The 24,131-nt window shown below is 43.0% G+C and overlaps 1 protein-coding gene and 1 non-coding gene across 4 annotated transcripts in view; one reads left to right on the forward strand and one right to left on the reverse strand.

Moving 5' to 3' along the window:
• The first annotated feature begins 854 nt into the window (after positions 1-854).
• The window catches only part of CDC16 (cell division cycle 16), a 28,260-nt gene continuing 4,983 nt past the window's right edge, over positions 855-24,131 (forward strand). The window contains exons 1-16 of one of the 3 annotated variants that reach the window (XM_059995897.1): positions 855-1,194; positions 2,358-2,412; positions 2,512-2,609; positions 3,717-3,755; positions 4,019-4,159; positions 6,305-6,464; positions 7,436-7,527; positions 8,030-8,163; positions 9,003-9,082; positions 10,162-10,211; positions 11,095-11,168; positions 12,750-12,875; positions 18,582-18,734; positions 20,023-20,086; positions 22,549-22,610; positions 23,507-23,642. In XM_059995897.1, the coding sequence (XP_059851880.1) occupies positions 1,147-1,194; positions 2,358-2,412; positions 2,512-2,609; positions 3,717-3,755; positions 4,019-4,159; positions 6,305-6,464; positions 7,436-7,527; positions 8,030-8,163; positions 9,003-9,082; positions 10,162-10,211; positions 11,095-11,168; positions 12,750-12,875; positions 18,582-18,734; positions 20,023-20,086; positions 22,549-22,610; positions 23,507-23,642 (1,512 nt within the window). In that variant the 5' untranslated portion in view covers positions 855-1,146. Of the gene's footprint in view, positions 1,195-2,357; positions 2,413-2,511; positions 2,610-3,205; positions 3,423-3,716; positions 3,756-4,018; positions 4,160-6,304; positions 6,465-7,435; positions 7,528-8,029; positions 8,164-9,002; positions 9,083-10,161; positions 10,212-11,094; positions 11,169-12,749; positions 12,876-18,581; positions 18,735-20,022; positions 20,087-22,548; positions 22,611-23,506; positions 23,643-24,131 lie in introns of those variants that run through there. The other 2 variants (XM_059995899.1, XM_059995898.1) reach the window with 2 other exon arrangements.
• On the reverse strand, positions 2,793-2,865 carry TRNAR-UCU (transfer RNA arginine (anticodon UCU)). Its single transcript has one exon. It is a non-coding gene; the product is annotated as a tRNA-Arg (tRNA).

Here is a 24,131-nt window from a genome sequence, read left to right on the forward strand (position 1 = left end):
AGGTGGAGAACTACCAACACAATTATAGGGACCATTGAGGTGGAAATCCGCACTGAGGGAGAGATTGCGGTCAGCTCAGAACGCAGCATAGGCAAGTGGGAATGTATAGCCAAGGAGCCGGGTGGGGGCCCACCAGTAGGAAGTGGCTAAGAGGAAGCATCAGGGTTCGGAGGATTCTCCCTGAAGGTGGGCCAGGGTGATCAGATATCACCTGGGAGATTGTAGTGGATAAGGAAGGTACAGGGTGGGGGATTCTGGCTAAACTGACATCAGAATTCTTGCAAAAATTGTACACGGCAGAAAGGAACATGGAAGTCCAAAAGCCAGGCCTAGCTGTAAAAAGTTCGGGGGGAGCCTGGGCAGACTTTGGTCAATGAGAGAATCTGTCAACGGAATCATACAACATGAGGTCCTTTGCGGTTGGTCTCTCTCACTCAGCAGAAGGTTCATACATGTGTCAACAGCTCATTCACTGTTGCTGCTGAATAATGTTCCACTGTATGGATCCAATGTTTTAATAGACCCGCTTTTCCAGTTCTTACTCGTTTTTGATCACAGGTTCCTCTACCTCAGGTTGAGGAATGAGTCTTTGGGTTTTGCCAAAAGACAATCTGAAAGGGACACTTGGCCATGGCGACCACAGGCAGAACTTCTACATCACGTGCCGGGACGGCGTGTGCACCCACCGGTCCGCACAACCAGCCTCCGAGGTGGTTACCGCCGTTTTTACACGGGAAATGCGAGTCACACTTGGAACCACGGAACCCGCGGGGCGTAGCTGCCAAGCTCCCGCCTCCGAACGAGCTAATCAGCGAATCGCGCACGGACACGTCATTGGCTGCGCGTCCGCGGCGGCTTGAGTTGCAGAGGAAAGGCGTCCAAGGCCGCACGAGAACCCCGGCCACCCAAGGGCCAAGAGACAGCCTCGGCACTAACGGCGCGCAGCCCGTTTCCGTCTCCAGGAGGGACGCAGTTGCGGAGGACTTCCGGGGCGGGGCCGGGCCGGGAGCGGTAGTTTCCGGGCGGCGCGCGCGGCCGGGTGGGGTCGGTCCCGGGCTTGGGGCTTGGGGCGGTGGCGGCGCGGGGGCCGGGTCTGCCCGCGGGCAGCAGGAGGGAGGGTGCGCGCCGGACCCCGGCCACGCAGCCATGAACCTGGAGCGGCTGCGGAAGCGCGTGCGGCAGTACCTGGACCAGGTGGGCGGCCCGATCCGGGGAGCGCGGGCCGGGGCTCGGGAGGCAGCAGGGGCGGCTGCTGTCGGGGTCTTGGCGGCGCGCGGTCCTAAGGGCCTGGGCTTTGGTTCGTGGTAGAGCCCCCGAAGGGAGGGGTCGAGCCCCCCGCCCTGTGCAGCCGGGAGGCTGAGGAACGCTGAGCGTGAAGCCACTAATGCGCGCGGCGAGCCTTACACGTGTTCAAGCCCCGCTCCGCAGCCGGCCCACCCCGGACACAGAGGTGCTCAGTACATACTCCGTGCTAGGTGGAAGTTGAAGGATTATTTTAGGATGAAAGTTGCGGGGTGGCCTTTGAATTTAGCTAGCTAATAGAAAATTTTTGAAAAGTTCCTGTTAACTACACTCTCATTCCCTGTAGTCCTCTTGAATGAACAGCAGACAGTGTTTAAGGGAAAGAAATGTTTCCAGAATCAGCAGCATCAGTTTAATCTGCGATGTCACTTAGTTTTTGTAAAATGTGTGCTCTCCCAATAATGGAAACCGAGAAGGGGAGAGAAAAGCGTGTTCACGGTGAACTGTTCGATGTGAAATGTAGCAGCTGAATGTTTGGCAGCACGCTGAAGGGCTGTATTTTTGCTTTGCCGTGAGTCAGCTGAATTGAATAAATGCTTCCTGCGCCTTTTTTCTCTGGTTCTGGGGATACAGTGAGGAAGGAGACAGGCCTGGTTCCACGCTCCAGGCACTAACATTGAGCAGATTTGTAACCGTCCCAGAAGCATTCCTCCTCCCCAATTGACTGGCAACAGAGTTGCTGGTTTGCATCCAGGAGGACTGAGGCAAAGACTGCGAACCTTACTAATGGCTAGATGTTGCAAAATGATCATTTAAGTTATCTACTTCTTTAGATACCTGCTGATACAATTTTGCAATGTATAAGTTAAAAAAAACTACCTTCTTCAACTGTATATATCAAAGGTCTTCCAATAATATTTTTATTGCACCATTGAACTAAAACTCACCTACCTGAGATATAAGATAGAGATATGACTGATAGACCCTTTACTACACGTAAAAAATTATTGTACTGAGATGCTGATTTATTATATAGCATTCTAATAATACCTATCTGTGTAAAGCTATTGAAGTAACAGGGCAATTACCACTTTTTTGTTTGTTTTTGGATACAGCAGCAGTATCAGAGTGCTCTATTTTGGGCAGATAAAGTAGCCTCACTCTCTCATGGTAAGTGACAGATTCTGATTTTTTTTCTGATTTCTCTATCCTTAAAAAACTTTCTAGTTTACCTTGCACCTCTGACCATTTATGTAATTTTCCCTCCAGAGGAACCCCAGGACATTTACTGGTTGGCTCAGTGTCTTTACCTGACAGCCCAGTATCATAGAGCAGCTCACGCACTTCGGTCACGAAAACTGGACAAAGTAAGTGATTGTATGAACCTTAAAGCTTTTTAAAAATGTTATTAGATTAGTCTTTTAGGTATATGTTCTTTTTATGTCAAAATATTTTTAAGGATTCAATTTTTCATATTAAATGTAAAGAGAAGATTTCTTGTGTGCGTTTATTTTTTCTTTGGCCGCGCCGCGCGGCATAAGGGATCTTAGTTCCCTGACCAGGGATTGAACCCGCGCCCCCTGCATTAGAAGCGCAGAGTCTTAACCACTGGACCACCAGGGAAGTCCAAGAGAAAATTTCTTATTCCTAATCTCGGTCACTTTGTTTTTCCCTCCCCCCACCCCCCATCTAGGCACTAAGTTTTGAAACTTCTGTTCCCTAAATAGCTCTGAAAGCACGGATAGTCCTTTCTATCTCATTACCATTCATACGTGTCAGGCCTGTCATTTGTCTGTTTTGTTGTTTTAGCCTCTCTCCTTTCTCTTTTCTCCAGTAACATCTTTCCCACACCCCACCTCCCTTGTCTCCAGTTCATCTTTTAAACTGTCAGAGGGTGGTCTTCCTAAAACAGATCTGATCACATCACTCACAGTGTAACTCAGTGATTTCCTATTGCCTACAGGATAAAGTCAGATGCATTCATAGGCACCCCAGGTGCTTCTTGATTTCTCTCCAGTCTGTGTCTGACCCAGCACCACCATCAGTGCATGGAATGTGTATCCAGTCATGCTGACTGCTTGCAGTTCCTTAGATGTGTGACAGTTATTCAGACTCAGTGCTGGAATGCTGACCAACTCCTAAGTTACCCTCTCCCCTGGAGATGTTTTCTTATTCAACTGGTTAGTATTTTTTATGCAATTCTTTCATAGTTTATGAAAGAAACTATGTGCTGTGTTTATGTCTCCCCTGCCACAGCCTCCTTGAGGGCAGGTCCCTATTCCTTTTTGAATCCTTGGTGACTGGTAAACAGTAGGTTCATGATGAATATGGGTTAAAAAGACTTTTTTTTTCTCTGCGAGAGTAAAAGAGGAATTATGAAAATGGCTTTCTTCACTTCGTGGTTATAGTTTTCTTTTTGATTGAAGATGCATATTATCTTGATCACTTTTTTAATAGATTAATTTCTTTCCTAGTTGTATGAAGCATGTCGCTACCTTGCAGCTAGATGCCATGTAAGTATGCTCTCAGTTTGTTTTATTTGATAAAGGTTTAATGATATGAATGTTACACATCCCTCCCATGAGTGTGAGAATTCAAAATACTGACTCTCCATTTACTAAAAGCTCATATGCCTGAAGAAAATTCTACTTTAGACATTTTAAATTTAAGTAATGAGTGGGTGTAATATTTATTACCCTTTTAAAATCTACTGTGATTGTGTGTGTATCTAGCGTCAGAAGTCATGGTTGACAAACGCTATTTCTGTTTTCTGCAGTTTGCTGCAAAAGAACACCAGCAGGCTCTTGACATTCTTGATCTGGAGGAGCCGATCAGCAAGAGACTGTTTGGGAAATGCTTGAAGGATGAAAGTAGCTTGAAAGACCCCTCCAGTGACTGGGAAATGTCACAGTCCTCAGTAAGTAACGCTGTAATAGCCATGCTTCCGTAACATCAGTAAGAATTGCCCACATGATGGGGCAAATGTAAATCACCTTCTTTTACTTGAGTACAATCACGTTAAAATAGTTTGATTGCCAACTTACTTAATTTTCCCAACCCACGAAGATGCTGAGACATTCCTGAGCCATCAGTTAGAAGTTGTAATTGTGTCCTCAGATGCTTGAATCTGAAACAGGCAGACTTAAGCTCTTTCTTCTTACATTTGATACCTTAAACTCCTCCCCACAGGTGGAATAATATTTTCCCTTCTTACTGTATTTCAACAGTGTTTTGTACTTACCCCAAGAAACCTTGATTACCTTAGACTGTTTCTTTCCAGGGAGTGGTGTGGTGTTACTGTTTATGTTATTTTGTGTATTTCAGTTTGTATACTTCATGCCTGCATAGAATTGCAAATTCCTTGCTGGCAGAGATTATACTGATACAGTGTAACATGGTAAATACCACCCAGGGTCAGATTGCTAATCTGGACTGTTAACTTTTTTTTTAACAGCTTTCTTGAGATGTAATTCACATAGCATGCAATTCATGCATTTGAAGTGCATAGTACCTCGGTTTTCAATATGTTCGCTGAGCTGTACAACCCTTACCACAGTCCGTTAGAGAACATTTTTTTTTTTACTTCAGCGAGAAACCCTGTACCGTTTAGCTGTTACCCACCAATCCCCCATTTCCCAGTTGTTCTTTATAACATGTCTATGAAGGAACTTGGTTACTCTACTGTTCATCTCAAGAAGGTGGGAATACCATACATTATTAGGGTTTTTTTTCTTTTTAAGAAGCACATTTTTTTGTGAAGAAATACATTTATGAGGGAGTTGAGGATTATCATTATTCTTGGACCTCTTATCCATTAACTGCTAAGAAATGCATGATTTATTTGTAATGCGTTATTTATTTTATGAGTTTACTTTTTTTAATAACTCATAGGATACTGCATAGGTCTAAGATTCTCTCATAATGTCGTCTACTATTTTTGAATTGTGATTTTATGATGAATCCCATTACCATTTTTATTTATTTATTTTTTTAGTGGTTTGAGAGACGGCAATTTTTATTTATTTATTTGTTTGTTTATTTTTGGCTGCGTTGGGTCTTCGTTGCTGCGTGCAGGCTTTCTCTAGTTGTGGCGAGCGGGGGCTACACTTGGTTGCGGTGCACGGGCCTCTCGTTGCGGTGGCTTCTCTTGTTGCGGAGCATGGGCTCTAGGCGCGAGGGCTTCAGTAATTGTGGCTCTCGGGCTCTTGAGCACAGGCTCAGTAGTTGTGGCGCACGGGCTTAGTTTGCTCCGTGGCATGTGGGATCTTCCCGGACCAGGGCTCGAACCCGTGTCCCCTGCATTGGCAGGCGGATTCTTAACCACTGTGCCACCAGGGAAGTCCCCATTACCAATTTTAGCTGCATCTCTGGACCATCTTTAAGCTCACTTATTTGTTTTTTGAGGTTCAGAATCTGGAACACAAATCAGATTTCTGCATCCTCCTGTTAATGGTAGTAGTGAGGTGGCTGCCGTGTGAGCAGCTTACCATGTGCTGGCTACCGATGGTACCACCTCTGATCCTTACAGAGCCTGTGAGTTAGATGAGGGGAGGAAACCGAGTCGCGAGAGGTTAGAGCATTGTCCAGGGTCACTCGTAAGTGTCACAGCTGGGATTTGAGCTCAGGTCTGTCCAGTTCCCAAAGGCCACGCTCCTAACCCTGTGCTGCATTGCTGCCGGTTTTCTAATATTTACTAAGATTCGTTCATTGAGATCTACCTATCAAACGGTCTTCGTGTTTGATTTAATATACGTATGCTCTGTATGCTGTCTCTAAATCATTACCCTATTTGAGACAGAACAAGTAATGAACAAAGTAGCAGTAACGTGTAAGCTGGTTATAAAGGTTTGTTGAAGTGAGGAGAGCCTAAGGAAGATAGATGAGAGAAGTTTTACTTTGCTTTTATGTTTCTATTAATTTATATTGTGTCTGACATTGGATGGAGCACATCCTTTTAGATGTAAAAAAACAAAGTCTTAGCCTTCAGACAATATATGATTTTTGATAAAAAATTAATTTCAGTAGTGCTGACTTAGTATGTCACTCATCATTTTTCCAACAGATAAAGAGTTCTATTTGTCTTTTACGAGGAAAAATCTATGATGCTCTAGATAACCGAACCCTCGCTACTTACAGCTATAAAGAAGCTTTGAAGCTTGACGTCTACTGCTTTGAAGCATTTGATCTTTTAACGTCGCACCACATGTTGACAGCCCAAGAAGGTTTGGAAACCCAGGTGTCTTTATGTTTAGCACAATTAATACTGTTTGGATTTTTTTGTTTTTCTGAAATCTATAGAATCAAGAGCAGGCTATTATGTACAGGTTTAAACTTCCTTCACATCTTCAAACATGAAGCACGTTGCAAAATACAGTATTGTGCGGTGCTTCTTGCCGTCAGAATCTTCAGGGATTGTGATGTGATGAGTGATTTAAAGTTGTAAAGAATTCAGGATCTGATTCAGTAATTTCCAACATGGCTGCTCTTCAAACCCCCAGGAGTTTTAAAAACATCACTGTGCAGGTCCTAACTCCAGACCAGTCGAATCAGAATCTGGTGGTGGGGCCCTGGCCTCAGATGGTTTACAGCTCCCAGACGATCCTGAGATCCATCAGGGGCTGAGGACCATTGACCTAGTATGTTGCCAGTGGTGTGAGGTGGATGAACGAGAGAAACAGAGAGTGGAGATCTTGTATTAGTGGCATTCAGACACTTCAGCCTAATGCGTGGTTCTCAGCCAGGGTGGTTTTGCCCCCTAGAGGACATCTGGCGGTGTCTGGGCAGTTTCATTGTCACAGCTTGCAGGTGGGTGGGGCGTGGGCGGTTGCTGCTGGCATCTAGCGGGTAGAGGCCAGAGGTCCTGCACACATCCTACAGTGCGTAGGACAGCCAGCACGGCAGAGAATTGTCCCCACAGTGTCCGTAGTGCTGAGGGTGGGTAAGTGGCTTGGTGGTTCTTAAGTCTGGTGATGACTAGAATTGCCTGGCAGGTTCATGCAGAGCCCTCAAGGTGATTCTTATTACCTGGGTCTGGAACCACTGGCTTGGTTTTCTCCAGTTCATTCTATCTTGTTATTTTCTCTTTTGAGCTCAATTTACTTAAACCAAGAACTATAGAAGAATATTTTTCATTGCTGATTTTTCTTCCCCATAAATACTGTGAGGATGTTCCTTTTTTCTCAACATTTTTTAGAAAAAGAACTTCTTGAATCACTACCTCTTAGCAAGCTCTGTACTGAAGAACAGGAATTGCTACGTTTTCTATTTGAGAACAAATTGAAAAAGGTAAGTAAAAACACAAAGTTAGTATTTGCTTTGTATAAGCATCTTATTTCATTAAATTTGTCCTCTGTTCTTTCACAGGTTAAGAATTTAGAAATTAATTTTTATCAGTTTAGCACATTTGCAAGGACAGAGTTAGATTATTTAAAATATATGATGTGATTCCTGAAAAAGCTTCCCAAAGTATCTGTCTTCCTCCCGGGAACAACTCATACTTTTAAAAGATTGAACTATCAGATAATCAATGATGTGTGAAAATGAGGATTTTTTCCTCGTGCTTCCTAAACTACTATTTTGTAAAATACTTCCTACCATGGAATTCTGTGATAAAATTGAGAAGAGAATTAGACTTGCTGAGAGGAGTACTGGTGATACTTGAAGTTAGAAAAGTTTCGAGCATCTCACAGGTGTCATTGTGTTAAACCTTGAAACACTCGGGCCACGTTGAGTCTGCCTTTTGATTCGGTGCTGCACACTGAGTCATGTTTGCATTTCTCTGTTTCAGTATAATAAACCTAGTGAAACTGTTATCCCCGAGTCTGTAGATGGTTTGCAGGAGAATCTGGATGTGGTCGTGTCTTTAGCTGAAAGACATTATTATAACTGTGATTTTAAAATGTGCTACAAGCTGACTTCTGTGTAAGTACATCCACTTATTTTTGTGCAGGAACGTAGAGTTTAGTCCATTTTACATGAGAAATATATGGGACCTGCTTTCTGAATAATGTCAAACTGATGGGTGATCATTTAAGCTGCCTTTTCCATTTGCAGAGTACGGGGGGGTGGGAGTGGGGGGGCGTGTCATCTCAAAAGAGCAATATACTGACACAGGTGTATGCACGTTCGTTGCTTTATTCTATTAACTCGGGAGTATCCTGTCCCTCCCAGGAGATAATTTGCAAGTTTGAGAATACCGTCTGGCACATAGTTTTATGAAGTCCGTTCTTTCTTAAAGCAGAGGCTAATAAAATCCTATAGGTTCTGGGTGTCAGGCTCACTAACTGGCCAGGCCTCCTCCCCCAGCACCAGTCTTTCCATGTGCATAGTTCACACTTGTCCTTTACATGTACTGTTTTTAATGGATCTTTCGGGTTGCTTATAATCCTTGAATTCACTAAAATTTTAATTGACAGATAGTTAGGATTCATTTAATATTTCATATTATTTTTGATCCTTCTAAATAATTAGACCACTTATTTTATGTGGTACAGTTCTGTTAGCTTAAAGTAAATGTATGTGGTGATGTTTATTTTTATTGATTCTGAATAAATCAGGATTTTCCCTTTCATTTAAAACTTAATCATTGCCTTAACTGAACAAGTCTGAAGATAATGGAGTTAAGAAAGTAAAAATGTATTCTAGCCCACAGTATTGTATGTAATGTGGTAATGACTGTTTGGATAAGCATAGCTAATTGCAGTGAGCGCTGTTACATACTGTTTGTACGTGTGTACATAGTGTGTTTCTTTAACTTTCAGAGTAATGGAAAAAGATCCTTTCCATGCAAATTGTTTACCTGTACATATAGGGACACTTGTGGAGCTGAATAAAGCAAATGGTAAGAATTTCTTTAAATTAAAATAATAATTTTTAAGACAGAAAATATTCTGTAGCTCTGGAAATTCTGTCTCACAAATCCTGGACAATTCAGATTGCAGGTTAACACCTGGGGGAGGAAATGCTTATCCAAGTAACCAGCAGTCTCTTCTGTTATCCCAGCAGAGCACACTGTTTCTATATCCCTAATTCCTGCTTCCTTTTCTCAAATGTAATTCGTGCTCCAAGGTGTGTTAGCTTTAGAGCATTGGGTGCCAGGTGTGCCTTTTCCCTTTTTCTTGTAAAATCCATAAGAAAGCTGGTATGGCAGGAGTCAGTAACTGTTTAGAAACGGGAAGGGGGCAGAGTTTTTGCTCACATTTTCCATATTCTGGAAACATTTACAGGGTTTGGACTGTATTTGCCCTTAAATCTTCTAAACTGACTCGTCAGCTCGGTCAGGAGGAAAACTAGCCAGGCACCCCAGCTCTGGGCCCCTGCTGTTCCAGGCATGGCCTGTGGGCCAGCAGCATCGCGCCTCCGGGGAGTTTGCTGGAAGTGCAGGCTCTCTAGCCGCCCTGGGCTGTTGAGCCCTAGGAGAGTCGTCGTGACATGCCGGGACTTTGTGTTACTCAGGAGCACATTATCTTGCTGGTTCCATAAACGGGAGGCTTTGGTCAACCAGATTGGCTGTGGGTGGTCAAGACGGTCTGTACTAGGCCCGTGGAGTAAGAAACCTGGGCTTTAAGACAGGCGAGGCCCCTTGAAATAGCCTCTGAAGCACGTGGAGTGCTTTGTCGTGTGCCTCTCATCCAGGCTGCTAGTCACTCGATAAGCGCCCAGCGCCCACTTAGGGCCTGGAGTGGGCTGAGGGATTGGAGGTGGGGGTACGTGAAACAGCCGTAGTGTCTGCTCCGTGGAGTTTCTATATGGCATTAGGTAAATGGATTTTGTATCCAGGAAGAAAGAAAAGTATGAAATCATTGCTGCGAGAACAAGATTTATATGATTGTGAAGAGCTGTAACTGGGGGAAACTCATATCTTAAAGTTCATTTGCTGTGAATAATTTTATTCTTTTTTTTTCTTTTTCTCTAATGTAGAACTTTTCTATCTTTCTCATAAATTGGTGGATTTATATCCTAGTAATCCTGTAAGTAAATATAAACTTTTTCCCTTATAGTGTCTTTTTTCTTACCTGAACTTTAAGAAAATACTTAACAGGTGTTTAGACAGAGGCTAAATTTAAATTCAAGCAAATAATGTTTTATTTTAAGGTGTTGGAGCAGAATCTCCTAGTGCTTATGATAATTAGAAGCAGCATTCACTTTTTCAATTCATGAAAGTATATATTTTTTTAGTATATAACTTAAAAATCTTTATTTTTTATGATTACAGAAACTGTATATGCATATTATTTTGAAATAGCTAACATACAGAAAAATTAAATATTGAAAGTGAAAGTCATACTCATAAGCAATGCTAATAACTGCTTGGTAGCTTTCTCACATTACATGTATGATAACTTACTGAATTATGCACCGAATTGAATCATTGTGTCTTCCAAACTGCCATGGATCAGAATGAAGACCTAGAAATTGAAAATGGAATCAGGAACCATGTCCTTAAAGACAAAAGTCAGGGGTCAGGGTTTAAGTCTCAGACAAGAATCTGCACCCCAGACCAGTGTGAAAACAATTTATAAAGAGGCGAAACCAGTGCAAGAGAAGTCAGCTGAAGAGGTGGAATCTGTAGAACCAAGGTGGGGTGGGGAAGACACAGTGCAGGTGGGAGGCTGGGACTCAGGCTGGCTTTGCCATAGGAGGAGATTCAGATGCTGCAGGGGTGCGATGGGAAGCGCCTGGAGCAAGAGCTGTAGAGAGTCTGGCCTCGTGTCGCCCAGGACCCTTAGTAGACAGCCTGTCTCAGTGACGTTTCTGACTTGAACTAGAGTATATGCTGGGACCTCTGACTTGTTACAGATGCCCGGTTCAAGGTTAAGCGTCTTTGGTCATGGTACGTTTTAAACTTTTTAGGTGTCTTGGTTTGCAGTGGGGTGCTATTATCTCATGGTCGGTCATAAAAATGAACATGCCAGAAGATATCTCAGGTATGAACTTACTGTCTTCCTCCCTCTGTAGTGAACCCACAGGAAGTGATTTCTTGGTCATCTGCTTTAATGCAGTAATTAGTAGTCCTTTTAAAAGCAGTATGAAAGAATAAAGGTTTTCTTCAGATTCCATTCGGTTGTGTCCATTATTTACCCTGCTCTTTATAAGATGCCATGAGGGGAGATAAAAGTAGTCAGTGGTGTAGACCTTGTCCTCAAGGAGCTTATGATGTATTTAAACTTTTATTTATAAATGAGAATAAATATGAAAAAATAGGGAATAATACAAAGTATTTCGAAAGTTTTTTAATTCATAGAGATACTATTAACCTCTTACTCTTAGGACTTCTTCTGTTAATAGTTGTGAAATTACATGACGCTTTAGTGAGGTTGGGGTCACTAAATGTGACTAAATGTGACTATAAAACAGAACTCTTGGCACCGTGAGCTGGTTTACGTAAGGGTCTGCTGTGGATTTAGCTTGAGGAGCTCCATGCAGCCCAGTCAGACTACTTAACCAGTGCTATTCAACTACACAAGCACAGAAATATGTCTAGTAATACCTGTGACTTCCTCCATGTGAACGAAATAGAAAATGGATCTGTGGTGAAGTTCATAAACTTTGGACACACACTTGAATTCTGATCCAGATTCTGCCACTTACTAGCTATAATTCCTTGGGAGAGTTCATTTCTCCTACCTTCCCTTTCTTCTGTGAAAATGGGAATGATGTCGTTGTATGTCAGCATTGTTAGGAAAATTGCTAAGATGACAGGAGAGGATCCTGCACTAGGAAAGCATTAGGGCGAGCTCTCTGATTGGTGGGCAGCTAAGCATTTTAGAAGAAGGGTGCTCGTGTTCTTTTCGGGAGCGGTGCGCTTCATGTTATGATGGTTCCTTTGAACTATGCTTCTCTGACTTAGTGTGCTTATTCAGTGATGAATTCTACATGAAACAGGGAACATTTGGGTAAAAGAAAACTTAGAAAATAAAATGCTGAGAAGTGGGAATCTCACCTTTTGTATTTTCTGTGTTTGTTTTGTGATGTGTTCTCTTTATTATTGTGGGTCACCTAGTTGAAGACTATTTAAGACTATGTAGATAGTCCAGTCCACAGAACCAGCAGGACTCTCTTAATCATCTGTAGGACGTCACTTAATCTTCCCAGCCTCAGTATACTTATCGTTAAAATATAAATAGTAATTTATCTTGAAGGTTATGAGGATTAGGTGATGCGTATAAGGCACACTTCCTTAAGTGGTTGCTGCTACCACCGTTTATCTACTAGGTTTTGAAATGAAGCTCCTGGATTAAGTAATATTTGTAAATTCTATACAGAAAGCTAATGGGCTCCACTATAGTACCTAAGAAGTTGTGGACCTCTCCTAAAATTACTTAAAAATTTGCTTGTACTATTAAACATTTTATTTCAAGTGAATTAACATAAATGTTACATTAGTGTTTAATATGTTGACAACTCATTCATTAGTTCTGATGTCCTTGAAACCATGAACTTACATAAAATTAACCTAACAATCTAAGAATAAATATTACACACTCGAGTGAAATCTCTTGTTTTAGCAAAGCTACGACGCTGGAGAAGACCTACGGGCCGGCATGGATCGCTTACGGGCATTCGTTCGCAGTTGAGAGTGAACATGACCAAGCGATGGCTGCTTACTTCACGGCAGCGCAGCTGATGAAAGGGTGCGCAGAGCAGGTTGCTTAAGCAAAGCGAAATTTTATTATTACTATCTCTGCCATTGGTTGTTAAACTGAACAAAAGAATAATGTATCATGTTAGTAGCTTATGATTGTGAAATAAGTATGGAAGTGAGAGGGAAAGAAGCTGGTGTGGTGATTTTGCCTAGCAGTTTACCTTAACCAATACAAAAGGGGACTAACAAGTTAGGCTCAGGGAACAGGATAGGGTGGAAGCTGTTTTTCACATGCTCATGTAAGAATGAGAGTATTCGTGAGCAAAGTTATTATTTACATCCTGCTTATGTCCAGAAGGTGTTTACGTGGCTCAGTGCAGTACTCAGGTTCAGGACTGAGTTTGCTGGTGTTGTAGATTTATATCAGTGTTAGATGTGTTGGTAGTGGCCGGTGTGCCCTGAGAGCATATGGTACTTTGGGGAGCAGGAATTGCTGCTGTTCCTGTTGACTCTTTGGATTTGCCATTGGTTTTACTGTGCCTCGTTCTCCTGTGCGGCTGCTTCTGCTGTCTGCCGCCCCACCTCTGCGTGGAGAGGTAGTGGGAGTGCCGGGGTGCAGAGGGCTGGTCTGGAGCCAGACTGCCTGGTGATCTCGGCCAGCCGTGTACCTCTTAAAGAAAAGGAATCATGGCAACACTTAACACCTAGGCTTGCTGTGAGGGATAGTTGAGGTAATTCCAGTTTCAGACACATAGAAAGCACTCAGTGAAAGTTAGCTGCCTTAACTTGTCTGATTGAATTTCATCTGGTTAGGTTTGCTTTACCTTTCCAGACTGTCAGACTCATTTTGGCACCCAGTTCTGCATCTGTATTATTTATGGCCCCAGCTTTTTTAGTTATGTTAAATTTGATATGTATGACTTTGATATCTAACTAGCTGTCCATGAAAATATTGTAAAGGACATAGCTCCCTGACTGCGTTCGTCAGCTCAGGCTGCCACAACAAAACGCCATACACTGGGGGGTTTAAGCAGAAGCAGTTTATCTTCTCCCGGTTCTAAGGCTGGCTGGCCGGCTGGCTGATTGGGTTCCGGGGAGGGTGGGGGGGGGGTGGCTCTTCCCGGCTGCCTTCTCACTGTGTCCTCACAGGGCAGAGAGCTAGGTCTAGTGTCTCGTACAAGGGCACCAGCCCCGCCATATTAGGGCCTCACCTTCATGCCCTCACATAACCTTTATTATTTCCTCACAGGCCCTCTCTCCGAATATAGTCACTGGGGGTTAGGGTGTAACATACGAATTTGGGGGCAGACATACATTCAGTCCATAAGTCCATGATACTAACATATTACTAGAGTAATCCTCCAGACTAAAGTTGTTCAGCCAGTTACTGATCCATCTAAACGGTCCTCGTACCCAGTCCATCCTAGTCACCAAGACACGCGAGACCCTTTCCAGTGCCCTGCTGAAGCTTGGCTCCGGTGTCTGCCCATACCCCCGATCCATCAATCTGGCGAACTGGCAGCAAATGATAACTTCCCGTGGGTTGTTTCTTGTGAGGAAATGCTAGTCTGCTAATTTCACTTTGCTACTCTGGGTGCTCACAAGCCCAGGAACAGTTATTACTAGTTATTAGTTAGTTACTAGCTAAGAGTCAAAACCAGTGATAATTAATGACATGATTAATGTTTTAATGTTTCCCAGTCTGACACTTTTCTGATTAAATTTTCAAATCAGCTCATCAGGATAAACATTTTTCTCTCAGTTTCACTTTTTCACCAGAACAGCTTTTATCCAATCTAGTTTGGATTAATACTGACTGGGGTACTTTCCAACACTAACAACCAGTTCTCTGCTTCTCCAGACACCAGCTGGGTCCTACAAGTCCATTCAGTTCTGACACTAACTACCCAGCGTTAGTGCAGACCTCACAGCTTAAGGGCCCAGTCCCACGAGACTGCCCCTCCCCACTCCAGATGCCAATCGCAAGTCCTGGGTCACTTGTACTTCTGACTGGCCACAAACCAGGGGTTTCCGCAACCCCCTCCTAAGGTTTTGCTTCTTATAAGTGATACAACTCAGGAAGAGCCAAAGGGAAGAGATGCATAGGGCAGGGCACGTGAGTGGGGATGCGTGGAGCCTCCGCTCCTCTGGGCGCCACCCTCCCAGCACCGCAGCATGTTCACCAACCCGGAATTCTTCTGAAGCTGACTGTTCAAGAGTTCTTATAGAGCTTAGGCTGCAGCCTCCCTTCCAGGAGGTCTGTGAGTGGGCCTGAAAGTTGCAGTCCTCTCATCACTCGGTCTTCCTGGTAACCAGCCCCACTCTGAGTCACTCCGGTAGCATAAATTGGGTGTGATCAGAAGGGGCTCATTAACAAAAGACGCTCCTCTCACTCAGGAGATCCCAGGGCTCTTAGGAGCCCTGTGCCAGCAACCAGAGACAAAAACCAAATGTAATTCTTACTTTACGGCACCAACTCAATTTCAGTAGAGCAAGTAGAAGAAGGGTTGCAGACAAAAATACATTGGTACTGTCTTATCCTAACCTGTGTGGTTACTTCGCCTAAACTCTATTTTTTCCTGTGGATTTGAGTTACTATCTTGTGTCCTTTCATTTCAGATTGAGGACTCCTACTAGTATTTCTTGTTGGGCAGGTCTGCTAACAACAAGTTCTCTGAGTTATACGTTGTTATGATTATTTCCGCGTGTAATGTTGTTTTTCCAAGAAGCTGTGAGAAGAAACGCAAGCAGGTGTATGTTTATGTCGTTTGTTATGTTGACCTTTTTTTCCATTTCAAGTTCTCTTCATTTGTCCTTGTGGATTTGAGATACTGTCTGGTGTCGCTTCCTTACCCCAGTACAGCTTTGCTCCTGCCACTTCCTTTGTGCCGTTAGTGGTAAACATTACATTTCTATATACGTTAGGCCTAATCACACTGTTTCACACAATTGCTTTCTAAGTCAGTCCAGAGAAGAAAGATGAAATGTAGTCACCTCTACTGGTGCTGTGTTTTTCATGTGGATTTGAATTACTGTCTGGGGTCACTTCTTTCACCCTTAAGAACTTCCTTCAGTATTTCTTGTAAGGTGAGTCTGCAACAAAATTTCTCCGTTTTTGTGTCCCTGAAAATGTCTTAATTTCACCTTCATTTTCAAGGGATAGTTTTGCTGGATATAAAATTCTTGGTTGTCCTTTTTCTTTCAGTATTTTGAGTGTCATCCATTGCCTTCTTGGCCTCCGGGTATTTGGTTAGAAGTCAGGTGATCAGGGATCTCACGTGTTATATTTTGTTACTGCTTTAAAGATGTTTATCTACATATTTATTTAGTGTTTTCCAGTGGTTTGACTATGGTTTGTCTAGGTGGGGATTACTTGGGAGTTTTCTGAGCTTTGGGGTGTGTTTGGCCTACATGTTCTTTGGTGTCAAATATTTTCTTTACCCCTTACTTTCTCCCTTCGCCTCCAGGGCTCTCTTTACACACATGTTGGGATGCTTGGTGGTGTCTCCCGACTCGATGCGACTGTTGTTTTCCGCCATTCTTTTATCTTTCTGTTCCTCAGACTGGGTAATCTCATTTGACCTTATTCATGTTTGATGATTTCCTCTGCCTGTTCAAACTGCTGATGAACCCTTCTAGTGAATTTTTTATTTATTTTGTTTTTCAACTCCAGGTTTTCTGATCGTTTGTTATAATTTTTACCTTTTGTTGTTCTGTTTGGTGAGACATTGTTCTCATAGTTTAGTTTTGTAGACATAATTTCCTTTAGTTCTTTGGATATTTAAAATAGCTAATTTAAAGTGTTTTTCTAGTAAACCCAGTGTATGGTCTTCCTCCAGGGTAGTTTCTATTGCCTGCTTTTGTCCCCTTATGTATTGCCATACTTTCTTGTTTCTTTCCATGTCTCTTTATTTTTTGTTGAAACTGGACGTTTAAAGTAATATAATGTGGCAATTCTGGAAATCACATTTACCCTACACCACCCCAGGGTTTGTTGTTGTTGCTGTTTGTTGTGGCTGTTTGGTGACTTTGCTGGGCTTTTAAAAATTTTGTAAAGTCTGTGTCCTTTGTCATCTGAGGCCAGTGAAGCCTCTGCTCAGTTAGCTCAGGGCTTCTTTTCATATCTTGAGCCGAGTTTCCCCCCCTCTTCTGAAGGACCCTGTACGTGTATAGGGGCATGTCTTCAGTGTTCCCATGGTTGGTAATTCTGCCTTAGCCCTCTTCAATTCCTGCTTGCACTGAGCCTCAGGGGCATCCAGAGATGAGAGATTGGGGCCTTCTCCAGCCTTTCCTATGCGTACATATGGTCCTGTGTGTGCATATGGTCCTGTGTGTGGCCTTCTGGTGTAGCTGCCTCGGGTTAATGTTAAACATTGTTTTCAACAAATGCCTTGGGGGTAGACATTTCTCTGCATGAGCTCTGAGTCAGGTCAAATAAGACAGCTGTGAATGGGGCTTTTCCAGGGAGCTGCTAGATATGTCAAATAGTGACAGGTCTCTGTGGGGTATTTCAGAAGCTCCAAACTAATTTTTGTCTCCTCCAGTGGCTGTCAGACTGCTGATTTTCTAGGCTAATGTGGAGCTGGGGAAAGGGAGATGGGAATCAGACAAGTTAAATGTCATAGAGTTTGCTGTTCTTACTGAGATTCAGCTGTTTTTCTAGAATAAATACCCCTCAGATTGTTGTAAGCCTTTGGTTAACTTGCAAAGTTCTAGAAATGTTTATTTTGACAATTGTTGGCAGTGTTCTTGCTGCTCCTATGGAGGAATAGATTTTTTTTTTTTTTTTTGCGGTACGCGGGCCTCTCACTGTTGTGGCCTCTCCCGTTGCGGAGCGCAGGCTCCGGACGCGCAGGCTCAGCGGCCATGGCTCACGGGCCCAGCCGCTCCACGGCATGTGGGATCTTCCTGGACCGGGGCACGAACCCGTGTCCCCTGCATCGGCAGGCGGACTCTCAACCACTGCACCACCAGGGAAGCCCGAGGAATAGATTTTTGGAGCTCCTTCCTGTGCATTTCATATTTCCTCCAGGTACATCCATAAAGGTTCTTCATGACCCTTCTGTAGATGCTACAGTTGTAACTTCAGTCATGATTCTAGATTAGAGCCCGGGCACCTCCCAGCCAGGCAGTCAGTATTCACTGACATTGTCAGATCCATCTTTGGGGAAAGGTTATCTTACTGTGATCACTGGTCTGACAGGGTGAAGAGAGGGAAGTTCAATTAAAACTAGTTACTCTGCCTACAACTGTTTTCAGAGGGTATGAGAGTAGAATACACATGACATAATTCAGAGCTCTGCAGCATAGAACTGATAATAACCGATAGTGGAGACTCACACGAGGGGTGGGGGGTGGTCTAGCTGGAAGTCCGAAGCAGCTGCATAGAGGCAAGTGGAATTGAGCACAGCCATGAGGGTCTGTGTTGCTGAGTCAGTGAGGGAGGAAGGCGGTCTTGGCTGGGCCTGGGTGCTGGCACAGTGGGGCCTACCCTTCTGCTTTGCAGGGGTTTTGTTTTGTCTCTTTACTGTAGAATAATGAAAAGTAAGGGTGAATAGGTTGCTGGTAGATTTTAGAAGTGGCAGCTGATTAAGAGCCTATTAGATATTCATTAAATATTAGTAAATGAAGTGTCAGAAAACAAGTAAGCGCCCTACTTTTGGCTATGTTAAAATTATTTTGCAGACAGGGTTTGAAATCTGCTGAACTATAAAGTTTTGAGTGTTGAATATGTGAAATTTTCCAATATTTTTAGGTGTCATTTGCCAATGCTTTATATTGGATTAGAATATGGATTGACCAATAACTCAAAATTGGCTGAAAGATTCTTTGGCCAAGCTCTAAGCATCGCACCAGAAGACCCTTTTGTTATGCATGAGGTTGGCGTGGTCGCATTTCAAAATGGAGAGTAAGTACTGAAAGGCCAGAGGCCCCTCTGTTTCCTTTTTGTACAGAGAGCAAAACCTCAGTCACCAGAGTTTAGCCCATCAGAGTGGCTCTTCACAGACATTTCATTTTAGGAGAAGGAGGCGAACAGGTAAAAAACGAAAATAGCGAGTGTTATCTTGGAATTCTTTAAAAATACTAAACCTGGGTTTTGGTCCTCTGTGCTGTGGGCTGTCACAAGCTCTTAGGTCCTGGACTGGACAGTTGTTGCCAACTCTGTTAAGTCACTGGACCCCTCAGGGTGGCCTGGAGACACTGCAGAATCCCTAGTCGTCTCTTTGTTGACTAGGAATTGGATTCATACATTTGAGAAAGATTTCTTACAATTTTGGAACAAAAATGTTTCCTTTGCAGATAATCCAAAAATTAAGCCAATTAGAATGGCCCAGTCTCTGAGTTTCCTGGTCAGTAGTTGAGGTTACTGTAGTCTTGGGTATTTATAGAATAAGCAATTCAGTGTTGTACTCAAAGAGGGGACTCTGTAGTCCTTTGCACTGAACTATACTTAAATTTTAAAACAGTAAATTAGTACTACTGTAGTGTTTTTGTGGCATTTGTGTGTATTCTAAAAATTCGATTATCTAATATTTATAAAAGAGTTTGGAGCCTTTTAAAATAATCTGTAGTAACAATCTCATATACAATCAATTTATTTGTAGTCTATTTTATGCCCTTTTCCCTTTTTTGTGCTTTATGTTGGTTATTTTACAGTTTAAAATGATCCCCAAGCGGAATGCCAAAGTGCTGTCTAGTGTGCTAAGCTCAGGAAGGCTGAGATATGCCTTGGTCAGGATACAGGTGTTAGATAAGCTTTGTTCAGGCATCAGTTACAGTGCTTTTGGCTGTGAGTTCAGTGTTAACAGATCAACAATATACGTCAAGTAAGGTGTTGCCAAACAGAAGCACGTGTGAAACCAGGTACATTGAACAGTTGGTGAGCGTGTGAGCAGAGGATTGTAGCTTCTCCCCTGGGAGCAGTGGTTTGGTGTTGGCTAAAGCAGTGTTAACAGTGCCTTTATGGAACCTGATTCCTGAGAAGATGCTGTGTCTCCTGAAATCTTGAACTCTTGTGATGTTGACGCCATAAAAGTCATCATTTATCTCACTTACATTTGCCTTTTAAAAAACTGTTCACGGAAGTTTGCCTCATTTCATTTTAATATTACTGGAAAGAGATATTCATATTTTTCTTAAAATGTTTATACATGCTAATTTTGAATAAACTGCAACTTTTTCCCCCTCTATTTTAGATGGAAAACAGCGGAAAAATGGTTTCTCGATGCTTTGGAAAAAATTAAAGCAATTGGGAATGAGGTATTCTATATAATATCTGTAATACACACACACACTCATAAGTGTGTTTAGTACTGAATGAGGAAGATAATATTAGACCGTCTGTCTTACCTAGAATATAATAACCTAATATTTATCATAGCAGATGTTTGTTAATGTTTGACTTGTCATGGTATGAAGCGTTTTGTTACATGGTACAAAATGAGTCTTTCTAATTGGGAGGGTAGGTGTTGGCTCTTTGCTTCTTAAGAGGCTCTAGTTTTGATCTGTGGGCGTAATCAGAGTATATTCCATGATTATTTGATACAGGGAATGTGTGATGATACATGGAAGCTGGTAGGCACTGTAGCATCTGACTTGTCCTTGTCTAGAACCTCTTTGACCAATGGGTACATGTAGCAGCAGATCCCACTTCTGCAGGAATGGGGCCACATGTCATTAAAATTAGACCTATCATTGCTCTTCCTTACCTGATACTTAGTATATATTTAGATCTTTAACCAGGTTCTGTCACATGAGAGGTGCGTGAATTTGTGCTCATGAATTAACCTTCCAGCTATCATGGATGTGTAAACACTAGTATTATATTAAATGCTGACAGTTTGAGACGCTGTAAACTTCTGTAGGTCAGAGATTTGCATGTTGTTGCTCTTTGGTTCCTGATTCTTTTATTCACACCTGTGTTGTCTTACTCTGTTCTGATTATCACTTCCCAGTGTCCTTCTGTTCCTGCCCCCAGGAACACTTGCCCACAGCATACATCTTCCTTGGCTATAAGTTCCTCTTTACTGAGACAGACGCAGCTCCCCTGGGCTCCCTGCCAGGTGGCGGTTTATTTGTCCCTGTAGACACAGCTTTGTTTATTTTGGTCTCTTCTTAATTGTCATGTGAACCTAAAAACACTATATATCTGTGTGTTTGCACACGTATGTGTATAAAGCAGGTCTTCCACAGCTCAGTCTTGGGTGGTCGGGATAATGCATGTGTTTCTGTTGATACAGGGTGGCCACTTATCACCTTGCCCATTTTCAAAGAATTGAATCCCTTAGGACCTTGCTCCTTGGACTGCAGCAGCCGCATCAGCGTCACCTGGGAGCTCGTTAGAAGTGCAGAACTTCATATCTGCTGAACCAAAATCTGCAGTTTTAGCAAGATCCCCGGGTGATTCTCATGCACAGAAAAGTTTGAGATGCACTGGCATAAACCACATTTGAAGTTGAAATTATATACATCTTTGATGATCAGAAGACACTTTGGATTCTTGCAGACACTTAAAGTAATGGTTTAAATACAAAAGCACAATACTATTAAACTTTCAAAATGCTCATTAAACAGTTATATGAGGAGGGGAAGATATTGTGTGATTGAGTTGTAAACTGCAGCAAGTGTCAGAGTAGCCCAGGAAAGCAGGTGTGCCTAAGAATCGTAGAGGGTTTGTTTCATTCACATGGGCAGTGCCTTCCAGAGCTGGGCTCAGGGGAGTTAGAGGGTGTGACCAGGTCTGTTTATTCCCTTAGTTCTGACTTACTGCTGCGTGTCGACTGTGTCCTAAGCTCTGAGCTAGGGGTTGGGAGGCAACAGAAAACTGGTTTGATGTTGATGCCCTCAGATCAGTGCAGATAAATAAATCGCCAGTAATAATACAGTGCACAGAAAGGGCTGTGATTGAGGAAGTAAAGGACTCCACACAGACTTGATGGCCGGTCAAGAAGGCCTTCTGGGTTCAAGGAAATACACCTCGGTCCTAAAGGATGGATGCTAGCCAGGCAAAAGTAAGGAAGAGGGTATTTCAGATGTAGAGAATGGTATGTGCAAAACTGGAGCCAACTCAGTATGGCTTGGATTTTCAGTTCACAGAGAACGTCAAGAAATGGGGCAGGAGGGGTAAGTGTGGGTCTTCAAGGGCCTTGAAGATGATGTTAGAGTTTGCACCTTGTCGAGAGGTGGCAGGACAGTAGGAGCTTTAAGACAGGTGGCGTGGTCAGACTCATATGATGGGGCCCAGACAAGACGTGTTAGTGATGGGGGTGGCGTTCTGATGAGGGGGCTGATACGCCATCCCCGGAGGGGTCAGGGGTGACGTGGTGCTGTGTGCTGAGTGGCAGAGCACCAGAGGGGTGAGGTCGGGGAGCTGGGCTGACAGGGGAGAGGGGATAAGACGTTAGCATGTGGTGTGCTGGACTTGAAGTGCTTGTGAGTTGCTAAGTAGCAACGTTACTGGGCAGATGGAAAGCTCTGGGCTGGAGGTGCAAAATCTGAAGTTCTTTGGCATAGGTGGGCTCTTTGACAGAATAGTGCTAATAAAATGACGCTCAGGAAGTGGCTTCTAGTAGGAACGCTGGAAAAGCAACTCAACAGTCTTGCCTAGTGCTGTGCAAGCACCAGGAGAGAGCCCCTCTCGCACAGAGGAGTGAAGTCATGCAGTGCAAACGGGTAGGATGAAAAGTAGCTTGTAATCATGGGTCTGATGTGCTTTGTTTTAGGTAACAGTTGACAAATGGGAACCTTTGTTGAACAACTTGGGCCATGTCTGCAGAAAACTTAAGTAAGTGAAGTAAAGCATTTTCAGAAATATTCTTTGTGAGTAAAAGTTTACTTAATTTTGTGTAACTCTTTTCCATATTTTTATTTAGCTTTCTTGTACTTGGCTACTCAGATGTAACAAGCACAAAACAAATGTTTTTATTACCTCTGTTGGTATAATTTTATTTTAGAAATATATTGAGAATTATAATAACTTCAATTTTCTAGGATTAAAAAATTCTAGTGTTCAAAATTAATTTAGAAGAATTAGGACAGTAGGAGCTAATTAAAGCCATATCCATATCCTAACTCACCCTTCTCCTCCAGATGCCAGTTTTATGGTGTGATGATTGATGTGATAATAGATGCCAATTGAAAAAGAGATTCTTTGGTTAAATAAGTTTGGGAACCTCGAGGTTACTCAAAATTTAGCAGGTTTTTCAGGATTTCTTGCAGTCTTTACTATGCGTTATGAACTGCAGCATTTCCCAAACATTATTAGGCACAAAACCTTTCTTCACAAGAGCTTTTACGGAGCAAGTATTGCAGAGGATTTGGGGAAATGCTGCTCCAACTCCTGTAGACCTTAAAGCAAAACAGTTTGGTTGCTTTTAACCATCCCTGGTGTAGGAGGCTTGTCTTCACATAAAAGAGGTCTTGCTGTGCGATGGGGCATAGGCCCAAGGGTCAAGAATGGCATTCAGCTGGTAGCCCTGCACGAGTGCCCACCCTCAGCTGGAAGGCAGGAAGACCCACTGAAGATACGCAGTGGATGCGAAGGACCGTTGCCATCTAGACTGTTTCTCTGATACAGGAAAGTGGTTCTTACGTGGCTACATCAAGGAGTACCCACTGCGCCCACTGACTGCTTTCTCTCTTTCTTCCTGTTCTCCTCTCCTCCCTCGTCTTCTCTCCCAGGAAGTATGCTGAAGCCTTGGACTACCACCGGCAGGCACTGGTGTTGATTCCTCAGAATGCGTCCACCTATTCTGCCATAGGGTATATCCATAGTCTGATGGGCAACTTTGAAAATGCCGTGGACTATTTCCACACAGTACGTCTTTCGTCTTTTGCTTGTACCTAACTTTAAATCTGGTTAACAGTTACCACTTTTTTAAAAGACGTTTTCTAGGCAATGTTTTGTTACTTTAGAGAAGTGCAGTTTAAAATTTACATTTTAAAACTCCTCAGGCAACCTTGTATTTTATTCTTGTCTTTGCAGAGAAAAGTCCGTGAATGTCGTGTGGTAACTCCTCACATTAGAGCAGGTGTGAACCTTGTCCTGAGTGTCAGTGAGAAACACAAGTGTCCAGGAGTGTTTGTCAGCACAGCTGAGCTGGGTGTACATCTGAGGAGCCCTTTGGGAACTCCATTCTTTCTATTTATGACTTAAAAGTAATTCCCTTAGATCATGTTTGTAGATGAACAAAGCCTGTGCATTCATCACTGGGAAAGGCTCTCCCCTTAATCCACATGCAGTATTTCATCAGCTCTAAGCCACCGTTAATAAGCGAGGTGACCACACACAAAAATACGCTGCCGT

Source organism: Delphinus delphis, chromosome 18, assembly GCF_949987515.2.
Source record: "Delphinus delphis chromosome 18, mDelDel1.2, whole genome shotgun sequence".
In the NCBI taxonomy this organism is placed as follows: Eukaryota; Metazoa; Chordata; class Mammalia; order Artiodactyla; family Delphinidae; genus Delphinus; species Delphinus delphis.